The sequence below is a fragment of the Electrona antarctica genome, assembly GCF_951216825.1.
Source record: "Electrona antarctica genome assembly, chromosome: 8".
Classification (NCBI taxonomy): domain Eukaryota; kingdom Metazoa; phylum Chordata; class Actinopteri; order Myctophiformes; family Myctophidae; genus Electrona; species Electrona antarctica.
In genome coordinates, this window is record NC_136789.1 from 25,859,728 (window position 1) to 25,876,151 (window position 16,424).

The following is a 16,424-nucleotide window of genomic DNA, read 5'->3' on the forward strand; positions in this document are numbered from 1 at the left end:
AAACCATGTTTTCATATCAGTGTCCGTGGAATAATGTATTGATTAAGACGTAAGGCAATCCCCACTGGCACCCCCCAGTCAGTGTATACTATAGTACAGGAGCCTTCATCCGCGTCACATTACTAGTAGAAACAAAGCCTCTACTCTTGAGAGGGTCCCACAGTTCCACACATTGACCCTTTACGTGCCATGACGAAGTAGACATCCGGGCTGTCTGTGTGGGGAAGATGGCGACACTTATCCTCCCTGGTGATTGGATCAAAAACTGGGAAAAATCAGGAAAACACGACTTGTGAGTACTAGGATTGTACTGTAATGGTGTGTGAGGTTTATTCGGCGGCGAACCAGTTTGTAAAATATTGTCAAGCATGTAGATGTAGTCTACTAGTCTTCATTCCCGTGGCATCACAAACACACAGCGGACTCGACGTTAGCCCACTAGGCTAACGCCAACCCCGGCCTGCTACATTGTGTTAGCCGTGCAGCCAACTGCCAAGTTGTTAACAAGGAAAACAACAGTCAAATCTGTAGCTGGCGTTAGGTGTGCAAAATTAAAATATAAGTACATTATAGAAAATGTGATGCACCCAATCTTGTGTCGGTGCGGCCATCTGTATGCTAACACTTCAGCCTCCGTGTCTAGACAGCTTTAGCTTCAACAAGGCATTCAGGTGTATTGGCGACGTTAGCTAAAGGCTAATGCATTTGTAAACACATTGGCATGCGCAGCCAACAAAGCTCAGCTAGCTAAAGCCAACACGGTCTTCAGTGAGAATTCTCTAAACATGGTCAAACATCACACTCACTCCTGGTTAGCTGAAAGCCAGTGCAATGTTTGTAATACATGCGTCTACTCTGTAAACAAGAGGTTTAGCCCGTTGCCTCTCATCCTACCAGAGGAGACCATTAATGTATTAGCATCTCGCTAACCTACGTTAGGTAATGGGAGGGAAATGTCCTAACATTAACTCAAAACGTGTTGATGCGTCGGTGATCGCCTGCCTCAACCTCATTGACCTTAGTTTGCGCTAGGCATGGTAATTTCCACAAAGTATACATGTTAATTAATACGTGTATTGTCCTGACGCGACATTTTTAATCAATAAACGCCGCTATATAGTATCGCATACGATATTAATAACGTTAGCAGCCTTATTATCTTAGCAGGCCGTGCATGATTAAGTATGGCCTTCAGTGAGACATGCTAAGAAGGCAGTTTCATAGTTCATATGGTTCCAATGTTTCCATACCCATACAACATGAACAATATGCTTCAAACTAGGTCAAAACAGATTAATACATTGGCCTATATATATCTTAATGTCCAGTCGCCATCATGAAAGGGAGCACAGAAAAGGCAATATGTGCTTAGTGTACTTTCCTTCACCACTGCACTGTTCAAAGCATAACCAGTGGGTTATGATAAATCACATATCTTGGCTGCAGGGCCAGCATCTCATCTAATAAACACTCTTGTAGTTAAATCTAGTGTTTTCTTTTAATTTCCAATACAGAAGATGTGATTGCAGACAAGGATTGTGTAGAGTTCTCAGTTGTGTACTTTCTGTATTTATTGTAGTTGTGTCTTTACTAAGGAAATGGGAGCAAGAAAGGCTTGCTGGGCAATTGCCATGGAAATGTTTGAGTTTTTTTTTTAATATATAGGGCTTCGGCTTGGAACTGCATGATGTGAAGAATGTTTCTGTCATCTTGTAAGACTGTATGCCTATGCTCTGTTTGCATCAAGTGCAGGCAGGTGTCATGTAAATGCTCTTTGCTTTTCAATTCACACTTATGTCAGTGGGACATTGAATACTAACACTGCATGTTCATTGTGAATGTGAACATTCACAAAATGCAATAAATTAGGTGAATAGTTTGTTTACAAACAGGCAGCCAGAGCTGAGCAATATTGTATAGATCTACTTCTCTTCTCATGTCTCAGCTCTCGCAGGGCAGCTGGCTTGAGTTCCTCAGAGCACCGGAGATGTCCCCCCCTCTACCCACAATACTAAGGATAGATTGTTAGGGATTTAATATGTTCTCTATGTTAAGTTATCTACAACTGCTAGTTTAAAACGATGCCATCAATATTCACTACTTCCACACAGCAGTCCGTTTCTGTCTATCTTAAGTGGTGTTAGATAGCATTTTATGTAGACATAGCACTCTATAGTGTATATGCATTGTTTCATTAGATATTCCACTATTAGGTTCTTAGCTTATGTATGAGTCTTAATGACTATGTATTTGATGTATTACCATGTTTTTGTTCTTGCTTACTGTAAGTCGCTCTGTCTGGATTAAGAGCGTCTGCTAACTGGCTTCCTAAATGTGTAAATTGTAGGTAGGTATATGTCTATTCCATTGCCAGCAAGAGCTCTGGTGGTCCAAGTGGATAAAGCCAGCAGAAGCTGAGTACCTCACAGAGAGGAGGAGAGACGCTCAATGCTCGTACCTGGCAGCCTGATTGTAAACCATATGCAGTAATATATACATTTTAGGCAAGAGCCATGCAGATGTAGTAGGTCATGTTGATTAATTTCACGCCCACACCTATTGTTATCAATTTAAATTTGCTATTTCCGTACAAGTAGTCTTTTTCTGAGTGTAGTATATTATGCAAACTACTACAAAAGCCTACATAAGAGCACAGATGTGCTTCTGATAGGTAAGGTTTGTTGCTCTGTGCAGTTGGACGTTTTTTCAACTTTGATGTTTAACTTTTTGCTGGGTCGACCCCCGACACAGTGTGGAAAGTAGTGGTTGCTCCTATCCATAGACAGTTTGCATGGAATTGGAAACTCGCTGCATTCTAAGAATGTGTCAGCAAAACGATGCTGCTGGTGTGAATTCTGCACAATACTGCTGCCGCTGCCAGGCCATTGTTCTTGGGTCAAAAATATGTAGAGCATATATCCAATACGTGACTGAATAGCTGGAGTTGCTGTAATTCAGTACTGGCATTTTGAATCTCTCTTGACCATAATCCCACATATTCCTAAAAAAAAAAAAAAAATGCATCAAAGCTGTCGGTCATCCTGCATTATGCATAATTGATATTTCTCTACCAGTTGAGTTAGTATAAATTACTTACAAGTTCAGAAGATTTCATCATTCATCTTGTAAAAAAGATATGGGGAATTCACTGTCATACTCTGCCAAGCAGGAAATAAATCCATTTAATTGCCCATACAAATGTCAATCACTTATTGCATTTAGTTGTACTTCCATCTGTGTGGTCACTCACCACAGTGATTGATTATGTCACCTTGAGGTGTTCTGCTTTTCCATTTTTGGCTACATTTTCTGGACAGGTCAATAGATTCTAACACACATCATCAAACTAATATTGTGCAGTTTGTACTGTCGACATGATGCTGTACATTATTTCTGTTAGATCCTGTTGGCTATAATGCTGCTGACTGTTTTTTTGCTGTAAAATGTCCACATACTGTTTGGTTGGGTTATACAGACTACATTGTTGGTCAGGCCCACTTAATTATGAGAAGGATTCCATTGCATGTTCTTGTAATGAATACTGATAGTGTATCACTGTCATTACATTGATTGTTCTATTTTATTTCCCATAGTGTCCAGCTGTGCAAGGTTCTCACAGAGAAAACAAATCATGGCAGTACTATTCAAGGTAAGCTTAAAAATATCCTCCATTGGCACGCCACAGTTTCCTACACGTTATGCAGGATGTTTTGTTTGGATTAACATTTATAATACGCTAAAAATTGTGATAATACTGAACAAGCATCTATACAATTAGGAATTGTGATTACATTTTATTTCATTATTAGCTCATATATTGGGATTTTGTAATGCGCATAACCTTGAGTGTGGAAATGAGCAAATTAAATGAATGTTTATTTGAATTCACAGAATTCAGAAGGCATAAGTAGAAGCTGCTTTTGCTTTTGCCTTAAAATTGCCTTTTGTCTTTTTATACATAAATCTAGATATACAATCAGCCTTTTATGAACTCTGCTGGCAAGTTGTACAGGGGAACTTGAAGTTGGATCTTGCTGCTTGTGTCCTTGGTGACATGATGGTAAGTCTTTTCTCTTTTGGAAAATTAAAAGAAGAATTGATAGTTATATTTGTAAAAAGTGTCTCGCTCAAGTTCCTTTCTGTAATAATAGATGCAAACTAGAAAGCTCCATGGAGGGGTACACATAACTGGTGCGCAAGTGTGCTGTGCATGAATGTTCAAAATAAATTATCTCCCTGCCTGCCCGTCTATCGCTCCCCCTTCGCTAGAACCACAAAACCAGGAAATGGCGTACATGAAAAACTATTTTATTTGTAAATCTGTATAAAACATATATTCCCTTTCAAATCTCTTAGTTACACCAACATTGTTCATGTGAAGCAGTTTGTTTAGGCTTATTATTTTGAAATGACAATAATCGCTATTGTTATTTTTAGCTCTGTGTCTCCAAGGGTGAAAGCGAGCCCCTCTGGCCAGGCATTGGGCACATAGCAGTAGGTACCACAAGATCATAGTCACACCCTTTCCCCCCCCCCGTGGAACGTTCGGTACAAGCGGCCCGCTTGGTGAGAACAGTTGGTACCTGCGAGGAAGAACATTCGGACACAGCGAGGCGGAACACTTGCCCTGTTTGTTTCCATTCCCTTCCCTGAGAACAGTCGGCACTGCTGAAGCCCTATATTAAAAAAAAAAACCTCAAACATTTCCATGGCAATTGCCCAGCAAGCCTTTCTTGCTCCCAAGCCTAGAAGATGATAACCTCAAGTGCTAACTGAATCATTTACGTATAATTGAAGTGAAGATTTGTGTTCAACCAGAGAGTGGGCACTGTCCCGACTCCCCAGCCGCCTCTCGCTGGCTGGGGACAGACAGGCGAGGGGAGAAGAAGAGATAAACTAACTCATTGCGGTTTCTAAACAAACTACTCATTTCAGCCATAGATCACGTAGTTGTTCAACATTGATTCATATTTCACACACAGCATCTTTGTTTTCAAATGCCCTCTTCCTACAGCGCGTTTGCTGTGTCTGCTCCGCCGGGTCTGCAGTGGGTAACACAGGCACACCGCCAGGAGACCCAGATCGCAAAAAGACTAAAGCGATTTTATTTAGTGATATATTTTTATTTTAACAGCATGCACACAGTGGTGTAAATGAACCATATTATTATATGTGTATTATATAATTATAATATATTACACATAGGACATAGCCTCCTCTCTTCTATCTGCAAATGAGAGATATCTCTCTTATGATGCTGATGTTTTTTTTTTTTTTTTTTTTTTTACAGTTTCTTAACTGAAACGTTTCAGTAACTGTTTACTGCACACTATTCTTTTTTCTTTTTCAGGAATTCAGAGATGACATGCCATCCATTTTAGCAGATGTTTTCAGTATACTAGGTAGGTCCTTCTTTCCACTCAAGTTTTCACCACCATGTCTATCGGAAGGAGCAATATATATATATATATATATATATATATATATATATATATATATATATATACAGTGTGTATGTAGTTAGGGCCTTCAACCACTATTTGAAATATGAATGTATATTGGACTATAATAAATAAATGAAAGTTCAATTATAAAAAAAGAAATAAGGTTCAAGTAATAAAATAAAAAATAAATGGCACTGGGCTCCTGTAACCTTGCACAGCGCGTTTTTCGGAAAACCGACGGAAAAACGCAGCTAAAAATCCGAAAACGCGCCCAGTGTGCAGGGACCTTAAGCTCTACTTTTTACTGCGGTCTGTTGTCTGCAGACACACAACCACGACTGGTACCGTAAAGGCATTGTGCACTGAATGCACACAGTCAGGAATCACATCAATTCAATTGATTCAAAATGATTATGTAGGTCAAGCTGAAACCGGCGATCCATTTGGTAATGATGGCAGACAAGTATACAACGAACCAGACTCGTCCGAAGAAAGTGGTCTAATTTCCTTTTCATTTTTATTTTTTGGAATTGGCCCTCAGGGTAAAACATCCATGTCACATTCCTTGGAATTGTGTTCCTTAATGTTAAATACAAAAGTGATGTCTATACCGAGTCTGACTGAATAGATTACCACAGGTTGAGAACCACTGCTTTATGATAATGAAATGACAGAAGGATGGTATTACAACTATAACTGTAATTTTAAAGTGTTTGTTATGACTAATAAATTGAACTAGTAAACGTGATGCCATTTTGATGAATGTTGTCTTTGCACAGATATTGAAACGAGTGCACTGGAAGAAAAGAACAAACGCGATCATTACACACAGTTGGTGGGAGCATGTTTGGTAAGAAAAACAAATATCCATGAAAGGTCTTAACAATTATATGTATTTGTGTATATGTATATGTCCACGATATTATTAGTTTTTAGACAATCCTGTATGTATTTAAATAGTTTTTGTGAGCTGTCACTTCTCTTCTGGGTAGATAAATATACATATGTTCATAAAAAAGAAAACACTAAATATTATACGTATATAACAGACATTGGGCTCTAGAGTGTTAAACGGTCGGCACCTGGTCGGAGCAGAGTTTTCTCAGAGTTAGTTCTAGACCTGAACGAAATCCCCCGTCAACGTTGAGATACCCAGACTTGTGGGGCATGTTGAGGTGGCTCACACGTCTTGGTATTTCAACGTTGGTTGTAGACAGTACAGTAGTAATGCATACTAATACATACAGTTGGAGGCCATCGATATTGTCCTTTTCTTTTTGCTGAGGTTTGCGTGATCTGCGCAAAAGGACAGTTAACCCATTTTGGGCGGGAACCCCTTTTGGTGTTTTAAACATTATGTTATAATTTAGCTATTGAAAATAGCAGATCTACATAGCGAGCTTGTAGGTCTGCTATTTTTGAAAAATCGTGATATTTTTTTTAGAATTCTTTTTAAAATTTTGAGGTCAGGCCTAAATGGGTCAAATGATAAGGGACAATATTGGTGGCACCCAACTGTACATACAGGCCTACAGTATATACGTACACTTAGTTGAAGCAAACACTGGAGTCAGTAAATATAAGGGGAGGTGTAAGGACTAGATATAGTTTCAAAAGGAGAGATGGAAATATGTAGTCAATCTAGTGACCCCAGCAGGGATTTCACTATGGAGCGTCGCAGTCCCGCCCCCTTTCATGACGACGCCAGGCCCAGGAAACTAATCCCAATGCATTTTTCCCATAGACATTTCAAAAAGTATTTATTTAAAAACCTTTTTAAGCGTCGTACGAAGCCAACTCATGACAACAAACACAATATTTTGGACCAAACAAATAATTACAAAGAAGAAAAACAACAAAAAAAGTGTTGTACTTTCTAATTCTTTGTTTGGCCAAAAACATTGTGTTTATTGTCATGATTTGTCACGACAAGAGTTGGCTTTGTCCGCGGCGTAAACGTCTTTAAATAAATACTTTCTGAAAAGTCTATGAGGAAAATGAACGGGGATTTATTTTCCGGGTCTCTCGAGGGGGCGGGACTGCAACGCTCGTCTATAGGATGCTGCATAAAAGTTCAACTACAGGGCAGGGCAGTGAGGGCACTGAGCTCTGTGGTGTGCTGCACTGCTGTCAAAACTTCTGAACATATCAACTGCACTGACCAGTAACCATTAACATTACTGCCCTCAACCTAGCAGCCATTGTATCATATAGTTTCCCATGGGTTTTTATTGTAGCACTGCATTACACACAACTCCTTCACATCTGTACTGACAAGCTGCCAAGTGTTAATTACTGCAAACCTTTTCTAATATAGCATACTTCACACTACATTGCCAAGTATACAATATTATTCATAATAACCGTGTTCTTAGGTAACTTTCTCTGCTTACCTGTAACTTTATTTGTATTTTTACTTAACATGCTGTGGTTGAGAATGATTACCGATTAGGCTTTATTTGTGACACTGAATCGATACATAAACGGTTTATTGTTTTGCCTGAAGCAGAATGCTTCCACCGCCCGCTTTGATGGGGCTGCTGTCGGGCGGTTAAAGTTGTCGCCCTCCAGGTAGCGAGCTGGGTCGAAATGAAAGCAAATGGGGGAATTGATTAAAAAAAAGTAATTAATTACAGCACTTCATACGCCTGTAGTATGTCAAACCTATTCCAGCTGATGATTTTGTTTTTTACTTCATCCACAACAAACCGATACTTACACTTAAACTTATGTAGCATAATGTCCACCCATTTCTGTTTGTACAGCTACACTTTCTGTTTGTGAAGTATATCGTGGGTGTTTGATACTGTGGATTCATGAGCAATTACCCACATGTTTTGGTCATTCTTTATTGCTGTCTTAAATATGTTATTTAACCAAATGCATTGTATTGTACCCCATCCACACCCCTTTTCCCAAACTCAGTTTTTTGTGCCAGAGTCTATTCTGAAAGAGAGGCTGGATCCAGAAACATTGGAGTCTCTTGGACTTATAAAGCAAGCCCATCAGTTCAACCAGAAGATTGTCAAAATCAAGACCAAACTCTTGTAAGTGAAATGTACAGATTAGTTAAAGATAATTATATGTTGTACTTGTACAGTAGAAGAGGAGAAATGGAAGAAAGTAATAACAAAAGACATGTCTTGGTGGTATGTAGAGTTATTTACTCTAAAGGGCCCTTCAAACGTGAAGTGATATAACGCGCCTATAGTTCATTTTCAATGAGACCTGCGTTTTTGCGCGGAGCACTGGGGTGCAAGTCGCGGTGCGACAACGCAAGCGTATTTACATGAGCGGCGGTCCCATGAATTTGTTGCGTGGCTCACCAGACCTGGATACTGTTTAGCTTCTTTTTTTTTACGCTTGCGTTGTTGCGCCCCTCTTGAGCAGACCTGGATGAGACCTGTCGTTGATCCAGGCAACAACGCCTGCGTTCGAAAGGCCCTTAATGCAGGTACAGAAGTCGGTCCATCAGCCTCGTCCATGTTTTGTGTCACCTCACGTCTATGATCAGTGTCAGGGCCTTATCTTAAATCAACATTTGGAGTTCTCATGCCTGTCAAAACATTAAATAATGCTTATCTTTATGATTTGTGTGTTTAAGCTACAAGCAACAGAAGTTTAACTTGCTGAGGGAAGAGAATGAAGGGTATGCCAAGCTTATCACTGAGCTGGGTCAAGACCTATCGGGTAACATCACCAGCCATGTTGTCCTGGAGAGCATCAAGTCCCTCATAGGTAAGAAACAACTGCTTTGTTACCCAGTTATATGACTTCACTTCAGAGTGTAAGCCCAAATCGCCCAAATTCTGTAGGTACAGTTTTAATTTAAAATCTTAATTTCTGATCAACTGTGCCTTTTTGGAAGGTGCTGCCCACAGACCTGCATGTATGAACATTGAGGTGAAAAAGTAATTAAACACATTTTTGCATTTAGATTTTTGAGTCAGACATCAAGTGGCACCTGGTGAATTGAACGAGGGAATATGGCGAACTTGAGTGTGTGGGGGAGCATTATGCGAGCTAAGACTTGCCTTTTTAGAATAACAATCCAGCGAGGCTGACATGTGTCAACTCACCATGCTGTTATAAAACACATTACTTCAAATTGAAACACAGTAATGACATGTATTAAGCAGCATCGCTCTGAAAGATGTAGGTTAAAGCTGGTCGCGATAACCGTTTTTAAATGGAAAACAATGCATTTATGTAATTAAGCAAATAATTAAATTACTATTATAGATGCAAGACAAACAAAAACATGACTGAAAAACAGCCGCTTCCTTTCCTTCACGCAGGATGTTTCAATTTGGATCCTAACCGTGTTTTGGATATCATCCTGGAGGTCTATGAGGATCGGTCGGATCAAGATGAGTTCTTCTTGCCCCTTATCAAGTCTTACATGTGTGAGCCGCTCACCCTTTGCCACATCCTGGGCTTCAAGTTCAAATTCTACCAGGTGAGAACATCAGTTCCGAGCTGACCTCACGAAGGATGAAATGTTTTAAAAACGGAATGAAAACAAAGCTGTATATGCTTTTTATAGTTTTTCTTGATAACAAAAAAAACATACTTTCTGTCTTCAGGAGCCCAGTGAGGAAACGCCTAAATCACTTTACCACATTGCTGCTGCACTGCTTCACCACAACTTGATAGAGCTGGAAGACCTCTATGCACATGTAAGAAAGACTTCACTGTCAACTCTTAGATTAGAGCTGGAAGACCTCTATGCACATGTAAGAAAGACTTCACTGTAAACTCTTAGATTAGAGCTGGAAGACCTCTATGCACATGTAAGAAAGACTTCACTGTAAACTCTTAGATTAGAGCTGGAAGACCTCTATGCACATGTAAGAAAGACTTCACTGTAAACTCTTAGATTAGAGCTGGAAGACCTATGCACATGTAAGAAAGACTTCACTGTAAACTCTTAGACCTCTATGCACATGTAAGAAAGACTTCACTGTAAACTCTTAGACCTCTATGCACATGTAAGAAAGACTTCACTGTAAACTCTTAGATTAGAGCTGGAAGACCTATGCACATGTAAGAAAGACTTCACTGTAAACTCTTAGATTAGAGCTGGAAGACCTCTATGCACATGTAAGAAAGACTTCACTGTAAACTCTTAGATTAGAGCTGGAAGACCTCTATGCACATGTAAGAAAGACTTCACTGTAAACTCTTAGATTAGAGCTGGAAGACCTCTATGCACATGTAAGAAAGACTTCACTGTAAACTCTTAGAGCTCTATGCACATGTAAGAAAGACTTCACTGTAAACTCTTAGAGCTCTATGCACATGTAAGAAAGACTTCACTGTAAACTCTTAGAGCTCTATGCACATGTAAGAAAGACTTCACTGTAAACTCTTAGAGCTCTATGCACATGTAAGAAAGACTTCACTGGAAACTCTTCGATTTTGATTGAAAAAGTGTCGTGTATTTTCAGTTGAGAAAAAGGTCCTAGTGCCGAGGTTATTCTGGAACGCAAATGCAACATTTTCATTTTCACTTTAAAATACATACATAAATACATTTCCAGGAAATGTTCGATGCCTGTCATTTTGGCAAGTCGCTCACAGCTGAAAATACTAGTGTTGAGAGAAGTTGTCAAAAAACATATACGTGGAATCGTTACTATGAAAAATATACCAGTGTAAGACTATATCACATTCACAAATGTTACACAGTATGACTATAAGTTTAGTAAATGTATTGCCATTATTTTAGTTCTTGATTTGTCAGCTTCTGGACATAGCAGAAGAAAAATACTATTACTAACTCAAACATTGTAGGACATCAGAATAACGATTACGCCATTTCCCTGTAACTCTTGAAACCTTGTCTATTTTCTCCTTTGTCATTCCAGCTCATGCCACTGGATGGCACCATTGTAGAGGAACACAAACGAGACATTTCAGAGGCCAAACAGCTCGCTCGCAAGCTGATCATGGTGGTGTTACCGTCTGAAAAGACTGACGACAAGGACAAGGAGAAAGAGAAGGAAGAGGAGAAGAACGACAAGGTATGTTAATGAATATTTATGTTCCTTATCTCCTGTTCTTTGTGAAGGCCTGAGGTGTTTAACTTCTGGAAAGACTGGTGAAGTAAACATAGTTTTACCAAGGATGTGCGAGTCAGACCATGACATGCTGATGGCCAGGGGGATATCAGTGATGGAAGGAGTAGAGAGGGACTCATCCTATCAGAGCTTGAACACGAAACGGCACAGAAGTGCTTGCTCTCTTAACGCCTGAAACTGCATAAAAATTTAGTTCTATCACTTTTTTCTCTTTTTTTCCCCCCAGAAAGTTATTTTCTCAGACACATTTTCCTTTGTTCTACACATGCATAAGGAAGCTAGTGATGAATGTAGGGGAGATTTAGGGTCTCTAGAGAAGACGGCAAAATTAAATATCAGATGTGCCTTCCATTGAGACTACAGCGGGTTTTCGGAGGGTTGAAAACGCAACAAAGTGAAACCTCTTTTTAGAGTAGACATCTTTGAAAAAGCTCCGCTTCGCGTCCCCATGTAATTGGGCAACACGGGAGAAACGTCAAAACATGGCTCACATGCTTGTTTTTGAGGGGCGCTAGCCCCTCCTATATTCAGCTATTAGTGTAGAGTTTTGTCTTACACAAACATTAAATTCCCATTGACAATGAAAGGAGAATTTACGTCATATGTGTACGATAAGAGTTCATCATAGTTGAGAATAGTTGAGTGACTTCACTTCACACGGGTGTGATTTTTCTTTTTCTCAAAAAAGATCTATTCGCTGACTGTTGAGCTCATCGATCTGTGATTTTGTAGGCCATCCTCTTCTATTGAGTGTGAGAGGTTCATTACCTGGCTGCATCCTTCCTAAACTTTGTAACGGTTACTAAGCTGCTACTCTCCTCTCTCCCCTCAGCCACCAGATAACCAGAAGCTTGGTTTGTTGGAAGCGTTGCTCAGAATTGGTGACTGGCACCATGCCCAGATTATTATGGACCAGATGCCCTCATTCTACGCCACTTCTCACAAGGCCATTGCTCTGGCTCTCTGCCAGCTGGTGCACCTGACAGTGGAGCCAGTGTACCGAAGGTGACTATACTACCATCATGGATTTACTTCATACCATACACCATACCATACATAACAGCAGGCATCTTCTACCACAACAGCCGAGATTGTACACCATTTGCCCTTTCTACCTCTCTCTGTGCCAATCATTTCACTAAATGAAGCGCATGGAAATTAAACAATACACATTATGGATATTAATTGCTGAGACATTATGGAGAACCCAAGAGACGCATGCTTACTCATTGGTCTGTACCTTGCAGAGCTTGTGTCCCCAAAGGAGCAAAGGGATGTAAGCTATGTCCACTGAGGAACAAAAGGGCCCCTCGGCCAGCAGAGTGCTTCGAGGACCTGCGGAGGGACACGTTCAGCATGCTAGGATACCTGGGCCCCCACCTCGCCCATGACCCAATCCTCTTTGCCAAGATAGTGCGTCTGGGCAAGGGCTTCATGAAAGAGGTACACAACATTGTCACTGCACGAATCTTTGGCCAATCTCCTTGTTCATGATCTTGACCCACATATTTCTTTTATGCCTTTTCAGTACCAAAGTGATGCCAGATCTGAGGTCAAAGACAAAATGGTAAGTAACAAAACATTTCCACCCTATTCTGGGCATGTCATAATATACGAACAGTCAAAAATAGCCAGCGCCTTGCTGTCTTGTAGATCATTTCTGATATTTGAGTATATATGGTTTACGTCAGCGGTTTTCAACCCTTTTCGTAATTGTCCATTATTTGCCATTTGAGCCACAGACCACCATTTGACGAGATTTTGCCTCTCAGACCCAAGACGTAGAATATTTGATGTAAATACATGCTGTATTGATGTGTAAGAGAGACAACAGGCAAAGGATCAAAATAACAATTATTCTTGTAAATTAAGTAATGCAGATGTTTAACAATTATTTAACCCTTGAGAGCTGATTTAAGTGATTATGGAAAATGTGTACCGTATATAATGGGGATTTGTTTACTGTGCTCGTGCTCTTTGATTAGTCTGACTTTGATGTTTGTAGTTTGTGAGCAGATATGCACCATCACAGGTTAGCATTGTTTAATCCATTGAGACCTGGAACGCATCCATGTCACGTTAGCGTTTAACCACATTAACCATTAACCCATTTTGGGGCGGGAACCCCTTTTGGTGTTTTAAACATTGTTATAATTTAGCTATTGAAAAATAGCAGATCTACAAGCTCTGAAAACTTGTAGGTCTGCTATTTTTGAAAAATCGTTAAAATGTGCCTCAAATCTTTCCGAAAATTGTCATGATTTAGAAAACTTTTTTTTAAAAATTTCGACGTCAGGCCTGAATGGGTTAAGAGCTGTACTTGGATTAATTTGCAGGAGATATTGCTGAGTTGTTTCCTGAGCATTGCAGACCAGGTGCTGCTGCCTTCCATCTCTCTGATGGAGTGCAATGCGTGTATATCTGAAGAACTCTGGGGCCTCTTCAAGCTCTTCCCCTACCAGCACAGGTGGGAGATTCACACATACAGATGAAAGCAAAACGAGAAGCATAATTCACTCGTGTGCGCATGTTCAGACATTTTTGTTTGTATTTGAATGAAGCACTCTTCTCAGCTTTGTGCTGGTAATGTTTTTTTTTTTTTTTGATGGCTGCATAACTATCCCCCCTAACTGATGTCTACCGATCTATGCTCCTACAGATACCGGTTGTATGGGCAGTGGAAGAATGAGACGTACCTCAGCCACCCACTGTTGGTCAAGGTCAAAGCTCAAACTGTGGAAAGGGCCAAATACATTATGAAGTAAGACACTCATAAAAGGACTCTTTCGTCCTTAAATGTTTTTTTCTTTCACCACCAGCAATTTCAGATAAGCTGTTAAAGAATATGTGCGCTTCAGTGAAATCACTGTCACTAATGGGATGGACGACCAAATATAGTGTTGGTCTTAAGCAGAGTTTTTGTTTTCCAAAAATTGTTAATTTTTATTAAAATCCATATTCTTTTACGACATGGCTCTGGAGTCTAGCCATCTAGTTGAGCGCAAAAGGCACACACTGCCAGCAGGCAACAGAAGTAAATCCGCAAATATTTCACTTGAATTGTATCTGCTCTGATCTGGCTGTCATGCATCATAGATATGTGATAGAGTACACGGCTGGTCTGCCCACTCTTTCTTCTTTTTCTCCTTCTGAAATGTACACTCTGACGCGATATTGCCCTTTGCCCCTGTTAAGTGTTGACTTGATGTGTTGACCATATGTAGTCCTGAAGAAAGCAAGGATGTTACAGAGACACTGGAGATGGAGTCACTTGGAGGGGGGAGGGAGGGAAGAGGGGTGAAAAAAAGAAAATCCTGGGAACTGCACTTGTGTCCTATGTATGCAATAGAAATGCTATTATTGTACTGCTTTTTTCCAAATAAAATAAATATTATAAAAAAAAAGAGTAGACGGCTGACCGTCACAGGCTGGAAACATGGATTTCGAGATCCGCATTGGAGTGACGCAGTTCCTGTATTGATCACCAAGTTTCACTTGATAAAAACATGTAATCGATTAGCTCGATAACTATAACCTAATCAAGATGCATATAGATTTGATACACCTTTGTATCTCTTTTTTTGCCAGGCGATTGACCAAAGAGAGTGTGAAACCATCTGGAAGGCAAATTGGCAAGCTTAGCCACAGCAACCCCACCATCGTTTTTGATTATGTAAGTATTGCTGCTGTTTTTTATCAGGAGTATGTCCTATTCTATCACTGGTACAAGTATTAATTTAAGTGCAGAGAAGAACAGTTACAGAAGCCTAGGATGAAACCAGAGTGCATATATTGTTTAATAGGATGAATCGAGTTGAGTTTATTTCCACTATGCTTTCACAATGTAAAACCGTTAAAGGTATATTCAGTGATTTGACTTAATTCAAATAGCACTTATTTTTTCTTTTTTTCTGGATAATCCTCCCTACTATAGAGTGTGCTGACCATATAAGGAGTTCCTCCCTGTCCCCAGTGAGCCCCTGGGGTCAAAAAACCCTAGTTTCAGTTTTGGTGGCGGGTGGCAAAACCTTCATCCAATCAGGATGAGTGGGGCCTTCCTCCAATCATGATCGAGTGGGGGCGGGCCTTGGTGCACATGCTGTTGGCCTGTTGCACTTCCCCCCACTGTAGAGCGTGCATGTGCACATTTTGTTACCGGGGCGGACTGGGTGGTTTTCCAAATCACTGAATGCTCCTTTAAACACAAGATAATTACTTGAAACACTACACATTATGTGGGATGTTGTGAAATCTCCATTCGCCATTTAACAAATCATTGCATCTCCTCTAGATCCTGTCTCAGATCCAGTGGTACGACAACCTTATTGGTCCTGTTGTGGACTCGCTGAAATACCTCACATCTCTCAACTATGATGTCTTGGCCTGTATCCTTCACAGATATATCACTTATTGACTCACGCCATTGACGTATGTATATGTATACGCCATTTCAATCCAACGCACAGACCGCCATTGACTATGTCATGTGGTGTTTTCAGTGTTTACTATAGAGGGTATGCGCGTGACATCATCATCAAACCCGGAAGTTATGCAGGAATGCCTACTGAGTGGCAAAAACCTACTTTCTGGCCTTGACAGCCCATGCATCCAAACAGAAGTCCTATCTGATTGCATTAAACAACGTTAAACTATGTTAAACTCACTTTGCATGTTGCTTTGCCACTCGATTTGCCACTCGATGTGCCATTCACTTTAAGCATGCGCATACCCTCTATAGAGGGCGCTCGCAACCTGTGAGTGATCCTAGGAACGCCGAAGAAGAGTACACCCGGGATAACGTGATCTAAAAAAAGTTATAGGATTTATAAAAATTTAAAATATACTTTTTTTATGCTTTCTGTTCCCACACAGTTTTGGGTGAAAACAAGCTATATTC

General features: G+C 40.2%; 1 protein-coding gene across 2 annotated transcripts in view; it reads left to right on the forward strand.

Annotated features, from left to right (window-relative positions):
- The first annotated feature begins 106 nt into the window (after window positions 1-106).
- thoc2 (THO complex 2) overlaps window positions 107-16,424 on the forward strand; it is a 32,724-nt gene continuing 16,406 nt past the window's right edge. Inside the window, exons 1-17 of one of the 2 annotated variants that reach the window (XM_079508143.1) lie at window positions 107-292; window positions 3,594-3,649; window positions 3,969-4,060; window positions 5,351-5,402; window positions 6,224-6,294; window positions 8,370-8,491; window positions 9,049-9,182; window positions 9,743-9,903; window positions 10,031-10,123; window positions 11,315-11,470; window positions 12,360-12,532; window positions 12,775-12,970; window positions 13,056-13,094; window positions 13,864-13,994; window positions 14,187-14,288; window positions 15,116-15,200; window positions 15,819-15,912. In XM_079508143.1, coding sequence (XP_079364269.1) covers window positions 228-292; window positions 3,594-3,649; window positions 3,969-4,060; window positions 5,351-5,402; window positions 6,224-6,294; window positions 8,370-8,491; window positions 9,049-9,182; window positions 9,743-9,903; window positions 10,031-10,123; window positions 11,315-11,470; window positions 12,360-12,532; window positions 12,775-12,970; window positions 13,056-13,094; window positions 13,864-13,994; window positions 14,187-14,288; window positions 15,116-15,200; window positions 15,819-15,912 — 1,822 coding nt within the window. In that variant the 5' untranslated portion in view covers window positions 107-227. The remainder of the gene's footprint in view (window positions 293-3,593; window positions 3,650-3,968; window positions 4,061-5,350; window positions 5,403-6,223; window positions 6,295-8,369; window positions 8,492-9,048; window positions 9,183-9,742; window positions 9,904-10,030; window positions 10,124-11,314; window positions 11,471-12,359; window positions 12,533-12,774; window positions 12,971-13,055; window positions 13,095-13,863; window positions 13,995-14,186; window positions 14,289-15,115; window positions 15,201-15,818; window positions 15,913-16,424) is intronic. The other variant, XM_079508142.1, reaches the window with a different exon arrangement.